The sequence below is a fragment of the Charadrius vociferus genome, unplaced genomic scaffold (genome assembly GCF_000708025.1).
Source record: "Charadrius vociferus isolate BGI_N301 unplaced genomic scaffold, ASM70802v2 scaffold163, whole genome shotgun sequence".
Classification (NCBI taxonomy): Eukaryota; Metazoa; Chordata; class Aves; order Charadriiformes; family Charadriidae; genus Charadrius; species Charadrius vociferus.
In genome coordinates this window covers 15069918-15087742 of record NW_009648332.1, presented here as the reverse complement: position 1 = coordinate 15087742, position 17825 = coordinate 15069918, and the positions used below count along the sequence as shown (strand labels likewise).

At 39.0% G+C, this 17825-nt stretch overlaps 2 protein-coding genes across 2 annotated transcripts in view; one reads left to right on the top strand and one right to left on the bottom strand.

Annotated features, from left to right (window-relative positions):
- Nucleotides 1–4715, bottom strand: part of RPL5 (ribosomal protein L5) — an 18057-nt gene extending 13342 nt beyond the window's left edge. Inside the window, exon 1 of the mRNA XM_009884895.1 lies at nucleotides 4527–4715. Coding sequence (XP_009883197.1) covers nucleotides 4527–4715 — 189 coding nt within the window. The remainder of the gene's footprint in view (nucleotides 1–4526) is intronic.
- Nucleotides 4716–9046: 4331 nt separating this feature from the next.
- The window catches only part of EVI5 (ecotropic viral integration site 5), a 70074-nt gene continuing 61295 nt past the window's right edge, over nucleotides 9047–17825 (top strand). Inside the window, exons 1-3 of the mRNA XM_009884741.1 lie at nucleotides 9047–9276; nucleotides 14161–14350; nucleotides 17405–17629. Of these exons, the coding sequence (XP_009883043.1) occupies nucleotides 9128–9276; nucleotides 14161–14350; nucleotides 17405–17629 (564 nt within the window). The 5' untranslated portion in view covers nucleotides 9047–9127. The remainder of the gene's footprint in view (nucleotides 9277–14160; nucleotides 14351–17404; nucleotides 17630–17825) is intronic.

Genomic DNA, 17825 nt, shown 5'->3' with positions numbered 1-17825 from the left:
CAAGTTGACTGTGCGCTTGTAACTAAGAGGATGTTAGGAGAAGAGCTTACCGTTATTTTTGTTATAGAAGGTTAAAACTGTCAAATGTGGCTTAAACTGGGTGTCAAAAAGTAGTAGCTAGCCAAAACCTAATATTTTGGATGTCTACTGTCCACATCACTATATAGAGTGACATTGTATAGAATTTAGTTTTACAGCTCTAATTTTTCAGGTGTTCTTCTTGATTATATATAGTTCCAACAGTGAACTATCAGGCATAGTAAAAAGAAATTCCAACTTCCATGCTCTCTGAAACAGCAGAGCTAAAACCCAATATTCATTAAGCAAGGTAATTTGCTAAAAAGCTCCCCCCCCGCCGGAATGCGTTAGTGATGGAACTTCATGGGTTTGGCTGAAGCTTTAGTAAGTATTTCTTAGCCCTTTGGAAAAGGAATTGTCATCAGTATTTCTAAAGACAAATGACAAAGGCAAGTTAAAATTCCATAATGAGACACAGACCATGATAGCATGGGCTTGGGATACCTACATAATCTTTTTTGTGTCAGACTGGCGCTAAAAATTACCTGTTTCATTGATCTTCCTTGCATTTTTCCACTAGTCGGCCTCTTTGAAAGAAGTAAATAGGCCCTTACTTCCAAGTGAAAGTGTAAAACTCAGTGGTCAACTAATCAGAAAATAACTGATTTAATTTGATGAGTAGAATATGTCATTTCTCTGAAGAGCCATCTTCCTTTTCTTTAGTCAGTAACTGAGGAAAATTAGTTTTCTGAGTGCTGTGCTCAGAGAAGGCTGTAGGAGCGCTCTTATAGACGTCAGTAGCGTGGAAGAAGACCCTTCTGTAGCCACAAATGTGTGCTTGCTTCAGGTTACGCTGTAAGTGCTTGTGAAGATAAGTCATGGATACACCAAGTAAACTGGTGGGCAAAATTAAATGTTACTGCAAGACCATGGTTGTTGGCATGGGTTGTGTTAGAAGAATTGGCTGTTGATTTCTGCACCTGTGTTTAAATCTGCTACGTTTACTGAATAGCTCAGACAACTTTCCTATGTGGAAATTCTGAAATTGGTTACACTTCTCACTCTTAAAACTTTTAATTCTTGTTCTCTGTCAGCAGCAGCAGGTTGCAATGAATTTGTAGCTCACAAATAAAGCTGGTTATCAGTCAGTCATTTAGAAACTGGTTTACTCTTTTGAATTTGAGTGTAACTGGTAGAAAATTGACCTTTTAGCTGATCGTTTAAAGGAAAGAAGAGTGATATTTTGAAGGTAGGGTGTCACCAACCTCTGTCACCTGATTTGTTTAAAAAAATTCTAGTAAGTAATTAATAATAAGTTTCAAGTGTTACCATATTCCATAAGGCCATGTTTATGTTCTTCAGTTTCTCCATCAAGTGTCTCTTTATATATCTCATTGGAAAGGGAACCATACACAACTTGGTAAACTGGAGATAAGCATTTTGGTTCTAGCCTGTAGATTGTGGCATAAGTTTTTGTAATCTCTATAAGCAAGGAGAATTAGACCTAGAAAATACTGGGCTGTCCATACATTAAAAACAAATGTTGCATGGAATGGTATGTTTTCATGTTGTCAGATACTGGATCTCTTTAAACTTACCAATTTAATTCCTTGCAAATTTTGTATACCTTTTTAATGAAGAGTTGTGTTAAATACATTGATTTTAATTAAGGCTCAGTGAACATTTAGAAATATGACTTAGTTGTTTCTCACTTTCAAAATATAGACCTAAGCTTTTAGTAAATACAACTACATTTATATTTTTTGTTTGTGTATTTTTGTTCTAATGTATTTTAAATGCTAGTCCTGGCTCCTTTCCAGGAGGAAGTTGGCTAAAAGCAACATGAAGGAAGCTAGGCTTTGGGGAATGAGTAGGAAAATAAGATTTGTAGAAAGGAACTTTAATGATAAACATGTGTCCTTCAGTGTGTGTTACTTCTTTGTAAATGCCTGATGATACTTGAGTTCAAGTGAAATGATTGAGTTGCTTTTTATTGAAAAGAACAAAAACAAATCTTCCAATCTAGTTCATAAAAAAACCTGACTTTGCAGTTGTTGTGCTTTATTTTAGTTGATTAGTCTGATTCTTCCTTCTCTCTTGTTAGCCAAGGGGATGGTCCTTCAAGTATATGTGCATGTAACTTGGGATGCTGAACCTCAAATACAAAGATGTTTCCCAAACCAATGTCTAAGAGAACAAAGAAACAAAGGAAGTTCCCTGTTAAAGGTTTTTACTGTAGTCCTTCAGTATTTTCTCTTGCAGCTCTGAGGAGCTCTCAGCCATCATTTGTACAAAAGCACTATATCTGATTCTTTTCCCATTGAAAGAAGGTCTCTATGGTTTTCTGAAGGTTGTTACATTCCTATGTCAGATTTGAAACTTGTTTGAAAGAGGACCATTTTTAGGTGGACGGGAGATAGTGTCTGCAAAAGCACAGTGGCTTGTCTTCTCAACTAGTGTACTGGGACGATGCTTGACAGATTGTAAACCACCCTGGACTTCAGAATTAATTAGAAATCTGGAATTGTTCTTGGAAATAAATAGAATTTAGTGCAGTTTGGTCAGTGGTTGAAATGTTACTCATATGACTTCGAGCAACGGTTTCAACCTTTAGTGGATCACTACAACATTTCTAATTAAGTGCCTCCTTAAACACCTTATGTGTTAGATTTGTATGTTGTGTATGTCAGCTTGCAGCTTCAAGTTTTCTTTTTGAGCCTTAAATTAGGATTTTAGCTTGTCAGGAAGCATGATAATAGGCTGATTCACCAGGTACCTTTCCTGCATATGTCATTGACTGAGTCAGTTTAATTTATTCTTTAGATATTAGAGTGCTGTTACCTTTTTTGAAGCAAGCAGGAGGCTGGGTCCATAGAATGCTATATAACTGGCTTGAAAAACCTATACAATTACCATCGTCTAACCCCAGCCAGCAGCAAGAGCCATGCAGCCACTTGCTCGCTACCCCCAGCTGCAATGGGGGAGAGAATTGGAAGAGTAAAAGTGAGGAAAAACTTGTGGGTTGTGATAGAGACAGTTTGATAGGTAGAGCAAAAGCCACGCACACAAGCAAACCAAAACACGAAATTCATTCACTGCTTCCCATGGGCAGGCAGGTGTTCAGCCATCTCCAGGAAAGCAGGGCTCCATCATGTGCGATGGTTCCGTGGGAAGACAAATGCCGTCACTCCGAATGTCCCCCCTTCCTTCATCTTACCCCAGCTTTATATAGTGAGCGTGATATCGCATGGTATGGAATAGCCCTATGGCCAGTTGGGGTCAGCTGTCCCAGCTATGTCCCCTCCCAACTTCTTGTGCTCGTCCAGCCTGCTTGCTGGCGGGGCGGTGTGAGGAGCAGAAAAGGCCTTGACTGCTTAGCAACAACCAAAAACATTAGTGTGCTATCATCGCTGATTCAAATCCAAAACATTGCACTATACCAGCTGCTAGTAAAAAAGTTAGCTCTGTCCCAGCTGAAACCATGACAACAGTTTCAGCCCCAATTATGTGAGACTTCTTTTTATATGTAGAATAGTATGAGGATTACTTCCTGCATTCTGGAAGTTCCCATTTCTTTCTCTCTTCACGAAGAGAAGAAAGAGTAGAGAGCATATAATATATACATTAGTGTTTGTATAAGACTTGCAGTTATTTTTACTTTGTCATATGATAAGAATAGCTGAGATGCTATTTTGGGTAATCAAGAAACCTGTAACTTTAATACAGATTTTCCTCAGGGAAATGCATAATATAGGTACTATGCTAATTCAATGTGTACAGAGAAATACCTTTTTTTAAAGAAATTAAATAGACTTTTTTAGAAAAACATCTTGTCTGTCTGGCAAACGCAAAAATATGTGGTGGTAACAACTTGGGCTTACTGTAAGGTGCTGCACAATACCTTGGGATTCTCAGTGAAAGGGATGTATATAATTGTATGTGATGTGGGATGCCGCAGTCTGCCTTCAGCTAGCCTCACTTAAAATACTTCATGTGCTGCTCCGCTGCAGTATTCCTTTGAGTAACTCAAAAATCGAAACACGGTGTTGTACTTCCTCTTGGTAATAAAGCACTGCCGTCAGCAGCTAATTAAAAATACTAAACATAAAGTTGAGATACTGAATTTATGTATTTTAATTGGCATATATAAACTGTACCTCCTATGTATCTATATATAATATCAACATAAATATTATTTTTCCAGCAGATTAAAGTATGTAGAGGACAGGTCTGTGCCTTGACTGATGGCCGACCGGATGGGTGAGAATTGCTGGGAATTTTGTTTTGCTCACTGCAAACTGCAGCAAACTAAAAGTCTTTGGTAGTTAAGTGTTGTCCCCCTCCCCTGTTTAAAGATCAATATTTTCAAACTCCACACATTTAATTAGGAGGTATCTACATGGTCTTAGGCAGGCAGATGGAAATGAACTCTTGCCAGTGCTCTTGATGTGTTGGCAAACTGGGAGCAGTGTAGCTGTTAATATGGCTTGGAGCCTGAATGAACATACCTGATTTGGAGCTGGATGATGCCTGCTCAGTTCTCTGTGTCCTCCTGCAAAGGGTGAAGGCAGTGTACCCCTGCCTGCTTGTCTGCGGACCTGGCCATCATCAGTGGAAAGCATTGCTGTCCCCAGGAGTGGGACAGGAACAGCATTTGTGCTCAAAGTCTGATTAATTGGCAGGTTCTTGAGTGACATCCCTCCGGGGAAAAAAGAACATTTTTAAAATGGGTTGACTCTGTTTTTGATCACACATTAATAATAATTAATGATAGCTTGATCATCCTGGTGGTGCTCTTGATGAGCTGGCATGCTTCCCAGGCAATGTAGGTTGCCTTTTATACTCTTCAAATGTAACTTGAATTGCAGCATCTGAAAAATGCTGGGAATAAAAAGGAAATTAGTTCTCTTTGCATAGTTGAAAAACTGGCTGAGGTGAGCTGAGCGAAGAATACTGTGAACTGGGAGCTTGCAGCCTGAGCTGGTTAGCTGAAGGGATGGAGAGCTTGCATTGGTCTGGTAAGTGTTGGGACAGAGTCCCAGGTTGAGCTGTCTGCATAGGTGCTGCCTGCGATACGCAGTGTAGCGCAGGAGGGCGCCAGGTAGAGCACCTTCACCAGTGTGAGCTCTTCAGCAGCGAGGTAAGGCAGAACAGGGTGGAAGCAGCATAGGTGGGTACACCTAGTGAGGGGATGATGGCAAAGGCAAAAGTCCTATCTCGTGTGGTTAGATTTATTGCTGTGATCTACCTAAGATTTTGAGATAGGCACTGTTGTGTATCTGGCTGTCCTTGTTACTGCTACAAATAGCTGACGGTGTGACTATGATCTGTTTTCTGCAATGCTGAAGAGTAGCAAAGGGAAGGACACTTCGTAACTGTGGAGCATCGTTGTAGCCGAAAGTGAGACACTGCTGCAGGCCTGCAGAAATATCACTGGCTAAATAATAACCAAGTTTTAAAAGAAACATTTGTTTAGGAAAGCCTTGAGGAGACTCTGTCCAAAAACACAAAGGAAAGATTAAAGGTTTAATGATGATGAGTCAGTAGGATTAATTTCTGTACTACCTATCTGCATTGTCTTAGTAGTGGGACACAGATTTCTTGTTGCAGGGGTTGCCAGTGGAAAGGTGGGAAATAGCAGTGGTCTGTGGTTTAGTGATGTCTGAGTGCAACTACCCTGTTAGATGCAACAGTGTACATAGAGTTGAAAACTTAAGCAGGGATTTTCATTCTTTATTAAGAGAAGGGTGAAGAGTTGGAAGGGCAAGTGTAGGAGCCCTATGTGCATGTTGGTAGGAATTCTTGTGTGTTGCTCCTGGAAAGGTTTTCTTATTTTCAAAGTCCAGTGACATCTTTTCTGGAAGGCCTTAAGTCACTTGTCAAAGGATAATTCTATGACATATTCTATCACTGAATATCAATTTTGAAATTAACATAGGTGAAATGATGAAATATGAAAATCCTGTTACTCTATCCTGTTTAGGGAAAGGGATAACAAACTGATAGTAAATGCCTTTGTGTCTACGTCCAGGAGTCTATGCTGATGCTGACAATTTGAGAGCTGCCATTATTAGGAAATTTTAGTTTTTTTAGGAAATCCTGGAAAAGCCTGGCAAAAGGGATGTAGGCTTGGCTAGTGGGCTACTAGATCAGATTTTTTTTCTTAGTTTAGGTTGGCCCTGGGTGACTGGCATAGCTGTTTTCCGCAAACAAATTCTTCATGTGTTTTTGTACAAACTTCACTGTGAGCCTTTTGATGTTCAAACATTTGCTTTTTGCAACCGTGCATCTTTTGCTTGTTATATGTATGCTTTCAGACTAGGAATTTTTGTTGGTACTAACTCTCTTAAATACGTTCTAATGAAACTCTGAACTGCTTTTAGAAAAAGGAGTATTGTTAGACACAGTGTTCTGATTTAACTGCTGTCTTGCATGATTTTCTTCACCATGCTTTTTCTTAGTATTCTTCACATAATTGTTTTGGTTTTTTTTTTTACAAACCTTTGCTTTAATTTTTTTAATGCCTGGTGATATGTTGGTGAATGAATGTTAATAAGATTCTTGATTTCTGTCCCACATCCCACCCCCTGCTTCAGCTATCTTAATGTGGAGTATGAGCCTCATAATGTGTAAGCCAAACTCAGCTTGGATTTACTTTTTCATTGTCTTAGTTCCTTTACTTTGAAAAGATTATTGTCTACTTTCTCTTTCTGTTCGTGTTGCATAGGGTATTACTCAAAATCATTGCTTTTCTAATATTTATATGTAAGATTCTTAGAATGGATGACTCTTAAAACCTACTATGTATGGCAGTCATGTTTGATGCAGTGTTAAGATTGGCCCTGTTTCTGCTAACACTTATTTTTGGAATGGTTGCATTACATGTCATATTTTAAGCAGTTTAAAGCCTTTAAGAAAATAATCAGTCCTCAGTGAGATGCATGAGTTACCTTTATCATAATGCTATTTTATTCAAAGTGAAACAGCAATAACTTATTCTTTCATAGCAATAGAGAGTAAAGGATATTGACTGAGTGAAATATTAATGTGTGTATTAATCTTAAGATTTTGAAACCTCTACCAATTTTTATTCCTTTCTTGTACAAAAGATGGTGTCAAATGTTAGTATTGGAAGTGATTTTTTTCCAAGGATTATCTTTAAAAGATCATGTGTTGTCTTTTTAAACAAACATTGATATACCTGAGCTTTCCTGTGCAACAGTGTTGTAAGAACCAACTGGAACCTTGCTGATGCTTATGTTGGGACCTTACTGTTCCCCCCCTGTGGCTTGTATCCCTGCATCTGAGGATTTCTAGCAAAATCTGTTACCATTCCCAGAATGAATGTTAAGCATATGGAAACTGGAAACATCTTCACAGTCCTCTAGGAGAACTCTTAAGTGTCATGTTGCTGGTGGAGAGGAAGTGGGGAGATTGAGTACCACTGTTCTGTGTTTGGCCTGTAGTGTTCCTCCTGTTTTTCTGAAAGCATTCAGTGTGTCTTCCTTTCCATGTGACCTGAAAATACAATACTACTGGATTTGATTTGCTAAAAAGTTCATTGTAGCATTGTATGTAAATAAAAGCTTCTGCTTTAGGAACCAGTAATTTGGTCTATGTACTGTGCTTCAAGTAAATGCATGGTGTGCTGAGATGGAGTTACTTTTCCCAGTTGAAATTCTGCTTTAATTAGATTCTATTAGAAGATCTTGAGCAGGGACTTTTTTTCCTGTAGCTCAGTGTCTTTTGTATCTTAGCAATTGTTGTATAGGCTGTACTGCACAATTGTTTGTGACAACCATTGAGCAATTTGGTGTTTTGAGGAAGTCGGCAAAGGTCAAAATAAATAGTTGCCAGCAGCACCACTTCAAAGGAAGTTCCTCTTCAACCTTAGTTTCACTAGGAAGCTAGCTCTTCCTTTAGGGTGCATCTAAATTTTCTCTGAGTTGGGCCAGGGAAGAATTGAACTCTTGTGAATCGCTGTAGGTCAAAGCCTTTTACATTTTCAGTTGCTGAAGGAAGCTCTAGTGAGGCGTTCATTAGAAAATACCTCCAGGGCCTGCTGTTCATTCTTCTCTAGTGATCTGTGAACCTGTTAGGCTGTATTACCCCATAACACTGGTCAAGAAGTAGCAGCAGTTTATGATCAGCCCCAGTTAACCTCCTCATTCCCGGACCGACAGTTTCCCCAACTGTCTGCTCAGAGCTCCCTTCTGCTGTAGTAGCACCTCTCACTTTTCCTCCAGGACCCCTCTCAAACCTCAGGATTGTCCAGGCACTGGCAGTGGGATCAGGGATCAAGGATACTTGGTGTATCTGAAGGATACAGGTGACCGGAAGAGAAAGCGAGGGAGCAGAAGAGCTGGCAGCATGAGGCCTTTAATGTAAGATATTCAGGAGCTGTTGTGGATTCACAGGTTTAAATTCTTTGTGACTGTTTTCTACACACTGGCAGATGGTAGAGGATCGTTTGCTTTGGTGTAGATTGGAAACGTGGTGCCCCTGCTCCTCTGTCCTGCTGCTGTAGGCATTAAAGAAGGTGAGCAGTGGGCAGTCTAGAGCGTTTCCATTGATATATTTGTACTGCTCCAGTGTCCATCACTAAACTGTTGACTGTTTCTATGCCTATTTTTCTACAGTTTCTGTGCCATTATTAGTTTATCAAGATGTTTTAAAATAAGCTTTTATTTATATTTATTTTTGCAATGGGAAGTCTGAGCTGATCCTGGATCCTGTGGTATTTCTGTACTGCAGAAATGAGCTCTGTGAGTATACATCAGGAATTCCTCCAAGTCTTTCTTTGTGGATTAGCAGAATACTTGCATGTTACTTCTGTAATATTGTATTGCTGTTGATGCTTGCGTTGCTTCTGATGACCTTGGGTGTTCTGGAGAAATAAATAATCTCAGTGTCACTTCATGCATATTGTATGTTTTTTGCCTTTATTCATCGCAGCAGGTTTACTGAGGGGAAAAAAAAAAAGCATTAAAAAAAAGGCAACTGTTGCATCCTCTTTTTGTCATCACAGGTGGCGACAGACAAGGTTGCAGGAAAGCTGAGCTCTACTCTCTCATGGGTGAAGAACACTGTATCGCACACCGTCAGTCAAATGGCCAGTCAGGTGGCAAGTCCATCTGCCTCATTACACACTACATCCTCCTCTACCACGCTGTCTACACCGGCATTATCACCATCCTCACCAACACAGCTGAGTCCTGACGACTTGGAATTACTTGCTAAACTTGAGGAACAGAACAGGTGAATGGAAAATTTTTTGGTCTTCAAAGTATAGTAATGAGACTAGAATTGGTTTATTGCAGTTTCAGCATAGAAGCTGTTAAATGGGTGTTAGGTAAAACTTCATGGCACAACATTTCAATCTCAAGGCCCCAAGGTTTAAGAACTTGTGTTCTAGTGCTATGTTTTTAAAAGTTCTTTTTTTTTTGTGGAACTCTAAAAGGTGTCTTTCTCTCCTGATTTTACAGGATGGTTTATAGCTGCCTCTAATCCTAAGAATTTACACTGGAGCCACGCGATTTTCAGTATCCAGTTTCATAGAATCATAGAGTTGTTCAGGTTGGAAAAGACCAAGTTCATCATGTCCAACTGTATTTAAAATAGAGTATCTCAGGGAAGAAACTTTCATACAACTTTCTCACCTTCTTATGTCAAAATTGTAATTTCCGTTAGCTTTTTGAAATGTTAAAGAAGTCTGAATTCCATTTTCTGAATTTTTTTCCACTTAAACCAGTTCTTGCTTTCCACTATACAATCTGCTCTGTTTAGAGATGGAACAATGTTCAGTCATCTTTATTTGCAAGAAATAGTATATGCATCCGGCTGTCATGCTAATAGTGGCAGACGCTTAATATCTTAATTTCATGAGAAGTAATTTCTTAAAAGCCAGGATGAACAGAAAAGACTATTTTTTTTTTTTATATAGTAAGCAACTGTTTTCTTGGCAGCCTTTCCATGAGTGTAGATTTATGTGCACCATCTACAGTTCAAAATGAAACTTTCAGTTGGATCAATTGCTCTTGACAGGCACAGTGATTGCAAATTGGCAAACTCGCTAAGAAACAAAATTGGACTGTATGATTTCTTAATGCTGAATTTCCAGAACCATAGTTACTTGCACTTCTGAGGCAGGGCTTCTAAGTCATCTGGCTTTTTGCAAAATTTGGTTGTATTTTTAGTTGTTCGTGAGAGGTTGACTCTAAAGAAGAACTTGAGCTCCAAATAGGTTTTAGGCTTAGCAGATAGCTGCAGGGCTTTGACACCTACTGAAGATTGCTATCCCCTGTGCTGCGGTTAAGTGCCGAGTTTGATAGTTTAGCTCAAACTAGCTTCTGCTAGCGTGCTGGACTTTGCACTCAGGCAGTTCAGGTACTTGGGTTTCTTTACTCTGCTGATTCAGTTATGGGGGTAGTAACTTTCAGTAGAGAAGAGTTACTGGTGAGAGGAGGGGCTAATGCCATTGTGTCACCTGGCATGTCTTCTCCCATTTTTGTATACTACAGCCTGACAGCAATACAACATTCAGGGAATCTGTTTTATCTGTCTAGTTCTTGATGAAGAATGGAAGGCAGCTTCTAGAACCACCTAATCTTCTTTTCCTTGTGGTTTATGGGATTGTCTGTCCTTCAAAGATGAGCTATATTTAATTATTGCTGTGCTAGTAGCAAATGTAAATTTATCAAAAGAAGGAAAAAGAGAATGCTTTTTAGAAGGCTAATTTGCATTTAATCTGAGGCACTCAGCTCTGTTCACAACTAAGTGACTAACTTTTATTTGAAAAGCAGTAATATCTGTTCTTTGGACTGCTTATCTGTGTTGGAGCGCACGTCTAGAGTCATCTTGTTAAGCCCCGCAGTTAGGCTAGTTTGCTTGTTGAAAGAAGAACGTGAGCTTGGTCTTGCAAGCCTTTCTTGTTCAAGTCAGCTTTCTTCATTTAGTAAATGTAAGCTAGCAAATCCTGTCTGGTTTTATTTAGCTTTAGCCAGACCTGTTGTTCAATCCCACAGTAGTCTCCTGTGTGAATTCTAATTAGAGGCTATCCTATCAAATCTACCTTTTCTCACAAGGTACTGCACTTTAATACAGAAATTTGATGCTCTTGTTATACTGGATGCACTGTAGTTTGAGAACAGTTTGACTCTGCGTTTTAGCACAGTGGCACTTTGTTGACAAGGAATTGTGCTCTGAACACAGGGAGGTATTCTTGTTTCTGCTTGCTGGAAGAATTGCTGGTGATGGGTGTTTTTAAAGGTTTCCTTTTTGTCGCTAGCTTTTATGTTAATAAGGAGCATATGAATTAGTTAAACAGCTAGAAATGGAAAGAACTCAAATTGTATCAAGCTATGTCTTGTAGCATTCTGTAATCCAATTATACTGGAAGGCCCCTCAGAATAATGAGGTAGCTCGGTCCAGAGTCCTGGTGGAGCTGTTTGGCATTAGTAAATCATTTATAAAAGTTTTAGGTGAAAGAAAACAGTGACTAAATGCCACAGAACTTGTTACTTACTGTAAAAAGAACTTCCCGTTTTCAAATCTAAGGACAATGAGTTTATCCAGGTAAGGTCAAATTACAGAAACTTAGCATAACTTCTATAGAAAGCTGTGAAAACTGAAAGTGACTAGTTAGAGCCTTGTTTTTATAATTGTACTTTTTATTCTGTGCTTGTTTTTCCTCTGATTACTTTGAATTTGAACTTTAGGCACTGTCTCAGATTCAGAGGAGGAGTTCCAAACCATAAATTTTCATTATGGGTCAGTATAGGTGAGGTTTCTAAACATTAAAAATGTTTTTTCATTTGTTTTTTTTTCCTCAAAACAAGATTTTCTGCATTCCCTTAATGTGGACTAAATTAAAATTGGTCTTGAAAAAGCTTGATTATTTTCTTTTTCAAAGGCACTACTATTTAACCCTTTTCCAAACAAAATACTACTGCAGAGACTGTACTTGTTGTTTTCATGAGTTCAATTACTTTTTTTTCCCCTAACTTCCATAAATACCAGTAGGTGAAAGCTGGGAACAGGGGAAGCTAGTATAAATATCTCTATCGTAGCAGAGATCTTAAAAATTGTAGGTATGCTGAGATTTGTGTACAATTTCAGGAACAATATAACTCAGGTTATCATTTATTAAATATCTAAAACCTAACCTGACCTTGCTGAAATGCCTTTGTGCAGGTGCATCAAGAAATTATTCAACCAGATCACTCTGATTTACAGATGCTGGAATTCTTGCATGTTAAAGCACAAATTAAACTCTTAATATAGCAGAACATTTTTTTCAAGTTTGTCTGAATTCTTGCTCTTGCGTAACGTGGTCTAAAAAATGTCCCCCTGCTTATGGGGGTCATATTTGTTGAGGATAAACAAAGCACGCCTTTTTTCCCGGAATCCCCAGATCCTTGCAAAACTGATGGCCATAGCAACCAGCTAACAGGGAACTCTCCTCAGCAACTTGTCCAGCACTTGGTGCATCTTTATGTATACCTTGCTCCCTGATAACCCCAGAAGTTCTCACATCTGAACTCCAGGCTTTAATTACACATTCATTAGCTATACTAACCACTCTTGTTGCCTGGTCCTCATTCTTTAGGTCTGAGATTTTTCCTGTGTGTTTATAAAACACCATGTTGATTTGTGAACAGTTGTCAGGTGTTTTAAAATTGCCCCAGGTTTTAATTATTCTGTCTGTATTTACACTGTCAAAAAAAGCGTAATTGGTGGACTTTTAGAGGCTTTTTTGTCTTTTCTTTAAAACTACTGTCTGTTTTGCAGTACTTTGCCATTTGACACTATGATTGAGGGTTTTTTGTTGCTAGTAAAATCAAAGCCCTCTTGCTGATACTTTATATCTCAAAACAAGACATTTTCCCTCTATGTCTTATTAATCTCCAGTTGATGAATGTGTAAAGGAGCATTGGACTTGCAATGCTTCTGTAATTTCTCTAAGTTGGTATCTTTATGTGTTAAGATTTAGTTCACGAGACCACAAAATGCTTGTGTTAAAACCTCACTTAGTGTTGTTGATACAGAGGGATCTGGACAGGCTGGGCTGATGGGCCGAGGCCAATGGTATGAGGTTCAACAAGGCCAAGTGCCGGGTCCTGCACTTGGGGCACAACAACCCCATGCAGCGCTACAGGTTTAGGGAAGAGTGGCTCAAAAGCTGCCCGGCAGAAAAGGACCTGGGGGTGTTGGTGGACGGCCGGCTGAATATGAGCCAGCAGTGTGCCCAGGTGGCCAAGAAGGCCAGCAGCATCCTGGCCTGCATCAGGCATAGTGTGGTGAGCAGGATTAGGGAAGTGATCATCTCCCTGTACTTGGCATGGGTGAGGCCCCACCTCTGTACTGTGTTCAGTACTGTACTGTGTACCACCTCGAGTACTGTGTTCAGTCTTGGGCCCCTCGTGTTGGAGCTTGTCCAGAGAAGGGCTACAAGGCTGGTGAGGGGTCTGGAGGACAAGCCTTATGAGGAACGGCTGAGGGAACTGGGGTTGTTTAGCCTGGAGAAGAGGAGGCTGAGGGGAGACCTTGTCACCCTCTACAACTACCTGAAAGGAGGTTGTAGAGAGGTGGGGGCTGACCTCTTCTCCCTGGTGACAAGTGGGAGGACGAGAGGAAATGGGTTCAAGTTATGTCAGGGGAGGGTTAGATTGGATATTAGGAAACATTTTTTCACTGAAAGTGTTATTAGGCATTGGAATAGGCTGCCCAGGGAGGGGGTGGATTTGCCATCCCTGGAGGTGTTTAAAAAAAAAAAAGGGTAGATGAGGTGCCCAGGGACATGGTTTAGAAGTGGTTTTGTCAGGGTAGGTTGATGGTTGGACGTGATGATCTTAAAGGTCCCTGCCAACCTTAGCGATTCTATGATTCTATGTGTGATGTGGCATTTTTATCTGTTTCTTAAAAGGCTGCAATGTGAGTTGTTCTGCTGTATGCAGAATTACTTGAGATCTTAGAAGAAACAGTAACATTGACTAATTTTTCTCTTTAAATTTAGTACAAATGGATGTTGGAAACAACTTTGGGTGTGCTCTTTGTAAAGAGGTTGGAAGAATTGATTTCTAAACAATTAATAGTGTAGTCCTGTGATTAGAACAACTTGGTTTTTGTGTGCTTTCTTTGCAGACTCTTGGAAACAGATAGCAAATCCTTGCGATCGGTAAATGGGTCAAGAAGAAATAGTGGATCTTCTCTTGTATCTAGTTCATCAGCTTCTAGCAATCTCAGCCATCTTGAAGAAGACTCATGGATCCTGTGGGGGAGGATTGTGAATGAATGGGAAGATGTACGGAAGAAGAAGGAAAAACAAGTTAAGGTAGTAGTTGGACACTATTTTTTTTTTTAGGATATATTTGTAATGTGATAGAAGTGATACTGGTTTATCTTCCTGTTGGCCTTATGTTTTTTAAAATAAATATGTAATAGAAGCTTCCAGTTTAATCTACTTCCATCCTTAAGCCTTACTGCTTCCTATGTAACTGCTACCAGACTTTGGTAATGGTTTGCCTGGCAAATGTCTCTTATTGAAAACTGAAAGTGTTTACTGTATCTTGAATACTGAAGCTTGCAATCTACCTCTAATGAGAGATTTCCATGAACGCAGGGAACACTCGCTTCATGTTTCCAAAATGGAATTACTGAAAACCGACTTCAGGGCATCTGATAGCTGGATGCTATGATTCTTTCCCACTGAGCAGCTGTCTTTTTAAAGCATTCTTATTAGACAAGCTGATAATCCTACTGTATGAGGCTCTGATGAGTTTAGCTTTTGTGCTTGTCTAGTGTGCTTGCTTGACCCCAGGGATGACCTTAAGTAGAATAAAATATACTTTCTAAATTCTCAGTGGATCGGACAAACTTTGACTAGTGTGTATCCAGTCTGGGTTAGTCGTGGGCGTGTACAGAAGTGGAATTCAATTGCACTTTGAATTCAAACTAAGAAGTATCTAGGGCATTTGAACATGGTGTTTGCCATGTTTCAGAGGCAGCAAGTACAGCAGCGTGGGATTCTTTGTAGGCAAGTCTGTTCTGCTTTGGTTCTTTATTGACTCTAGTCTGTAGTTTTATGTGCAGAATACAAATTTTCAGGGTCTTTTGAGCGGTTTGAAATGTGTGTGTATGAATAGGTTGTGGGAAGGCAGAACAATGGGCTAAAGTAAAGTATCTTTTATGTGAAGCAGTTGAGAGAACATGACTTGAGAGAGGAAACAAGGGAAGAAAATTAATTCAAGACTTCTGCTTGCATAGGGAAAACAGTTCTTGGAAACGTGTTCCCAAAAGGCCATGAAAAGAAGGCCACGTGAACCTGGCAAGAGAAAGCAGAAGTGAGATGGTAATAAGTAGATATGGTTGGACAGAGTTCATTTGAACATTTTAAAGTGTCACTTGTTTTTACAGCTGGCCAAGTATAATTTGGGAGTATTTACCTAACTCGCAGTAAATATTTAATTATATTGCTACTGAGTTTTCTTTTGCTGGTTAAATAATTCTCAATATTTTTGTTTGTTTTTGTTTTGTTTGTGGAAAGTCAGCCTAAACTGTTTCATTTGGCATTTGGGATGGAATACCAGAACATCCATACCTATTTCCTGATTGTGTCAGTAGGTATGACTTCAGCAGCATAGGTATCTTTATGTCTTGGCTATAAAAGCTGGTCTTAAGTTATTAGCTATTTGGTAAGTTGTTTAAGTTTTAGCTATAGGTGTATATACCTTCCTGCATTGGTGATGTCTTCCATCCTTATGTCTTTTGATCCACTTCAGAACTCCCTTCCTGTTTATGGAGGGCTTCTGAAGGATGACTTAAGTCCTGCTTTTCAGTGTGCATAATACTGTGTAGAATAGCATCATTTTAGTGCCGCTTAGTAGGTGTGTTTTCCTGCTGTTCCTTTAGGATTCTTGGAGGCGTCAACTCTGTTATTTCGTCAAGCAGGTGTGTGGTATCTTAAAGCAAGAAACCACTTGCTAATGCTTTGTTATTAGTAGCCCTGGAGGCTTTAGGATGACTGATCTGCAATCTGATAGTGCATCGTTGACAAATGATAGCTAGAGACATGTGGAAAGTGGATGTGTTAAGGTTGTTGTCTCGGAGTTGGAAATCTTTCAGGGAATAACCCAGGGTGTCACAGTTGTGTCATAGACAGGACAAATATTTGGAGTGGCATTACTAGGATGGTTCTGAAGAAGGCTGGAGATCTTAGGGGTAGGAGAAAATTAAGGTTAGTGATGCAAAACTGCAGCAGAGTTTAAGCTTAACAAAAACAAAACTTGAAAGCAGGAGTCTTTAAGAGTTATAACTTAGTTTAAATCTTAGTTTGCAGAAGTAGGAGAAATATTTGGAACAAACAGGAAAAAGAGGAAGCTTTGCAAACCAGGAGATTACTCTGGCTTCAGAATAAATACTAGTGAAAGAAACTATCCTTTAGGAGACAGAATACTTGATAACAGTTCTTAAGGTACAACAAATTATTAAAGGAACCCTCTTGTCTTGAAGAGACAATCTTCTAGGTCAGCCTGATCCTAGTTGCAGAAAGTACCACTAAGTCTGTAAACTTCCTTACTCATACTTTTTTCTCAATTTTCAGATCAAGCAACAAGACTACTTTCTGCTTGTGCTTTCTGAAAGGACAAGTGCCAGGTTCTTAGATCTGTTGATCTAGGAAGGTTTGAATTGTGTAATACCTAGCTGGTTTGTTTGTTTTCAGGGAAGATAAAGTAAATTTTGTTAATTCACTAGATGTAAACTTAATGTTTTTTTGGTCCAGTATCTGAAACTACATTTAAATACTTTCTTAAAAAAGAACTGGGAAATACTGGCACACCAGAGAAATTAGATGTAACTTGTCAAGTTTGTCAAATGACTTCTGATAGTAGTAGGGGGCAATAGTTTTTGTTGCAGTTGGCTGTGCTGTAGTTAATTCCACTTTTTAATCGTTTACCTGTCTTGGAAATAATTTTGAAGTGGTGATTTCTTATATCTCAATCACCACAAATATAATTAAGGGTGTTATCTTCCGTAATCTTTTGTGAACTGTAAAAATAACTATCAAATTCTGGCTCATCGGAGTTCTTGTTTAAAATTACTTGAATATTACACTTTTGAAGTAGCTTACTATGAATAGGGGACTACATTTATTAGCTAGTTTAGCCACTAAAAAAGATTCTGACTCTCCTTGCTTTTGTTAGCTGACAACTTACCAGGCTAAAATTGAGGTTCACACATTATATAAACTCCATGATTGGTTTGTGACACGATGTAAACATTCTCTGAAGTTGTGAGGAACTTTAATATGTTCAAGTGTGTTGTTCTTTAGGCTTATGTTTATATTTTCAGGAAATATAACTGAATTTGTGTCTCTTTTGTGCTTTAGGAGCTTGTTCGAAAAGGGATACCTCATCATTTCAGAGCAATTGTTTGGCAACTGTTGTGCAGTGCTCAAAGCATGCCAATTAAGGATCAGTATTCAGAGCTTTTGAAAATGACATCTCCTTGTGAGAAATTAATAAGAAGGGACATTGCTAGAACATACCCTGAACATGATTTTTTTAAAGAAAAAGACAGCCTTGGACAGGAGGTCTTGTTCAATGTAATGAAGGTAAGTCAGTATTTCAGCCCTTGAAAATACATTAGAAGAATGAGCACAAAAGCCTGGAAAATAATTGGCCATATATATACTGAACTTGCATCAGTTTCATGTATTTTTAAACTTACTCCACTTGACACAAATGGTTTAACAAATTACATTCCAGTTTCACAGATAGCTTTCAAACATGTTATTCCTATAGCTAATG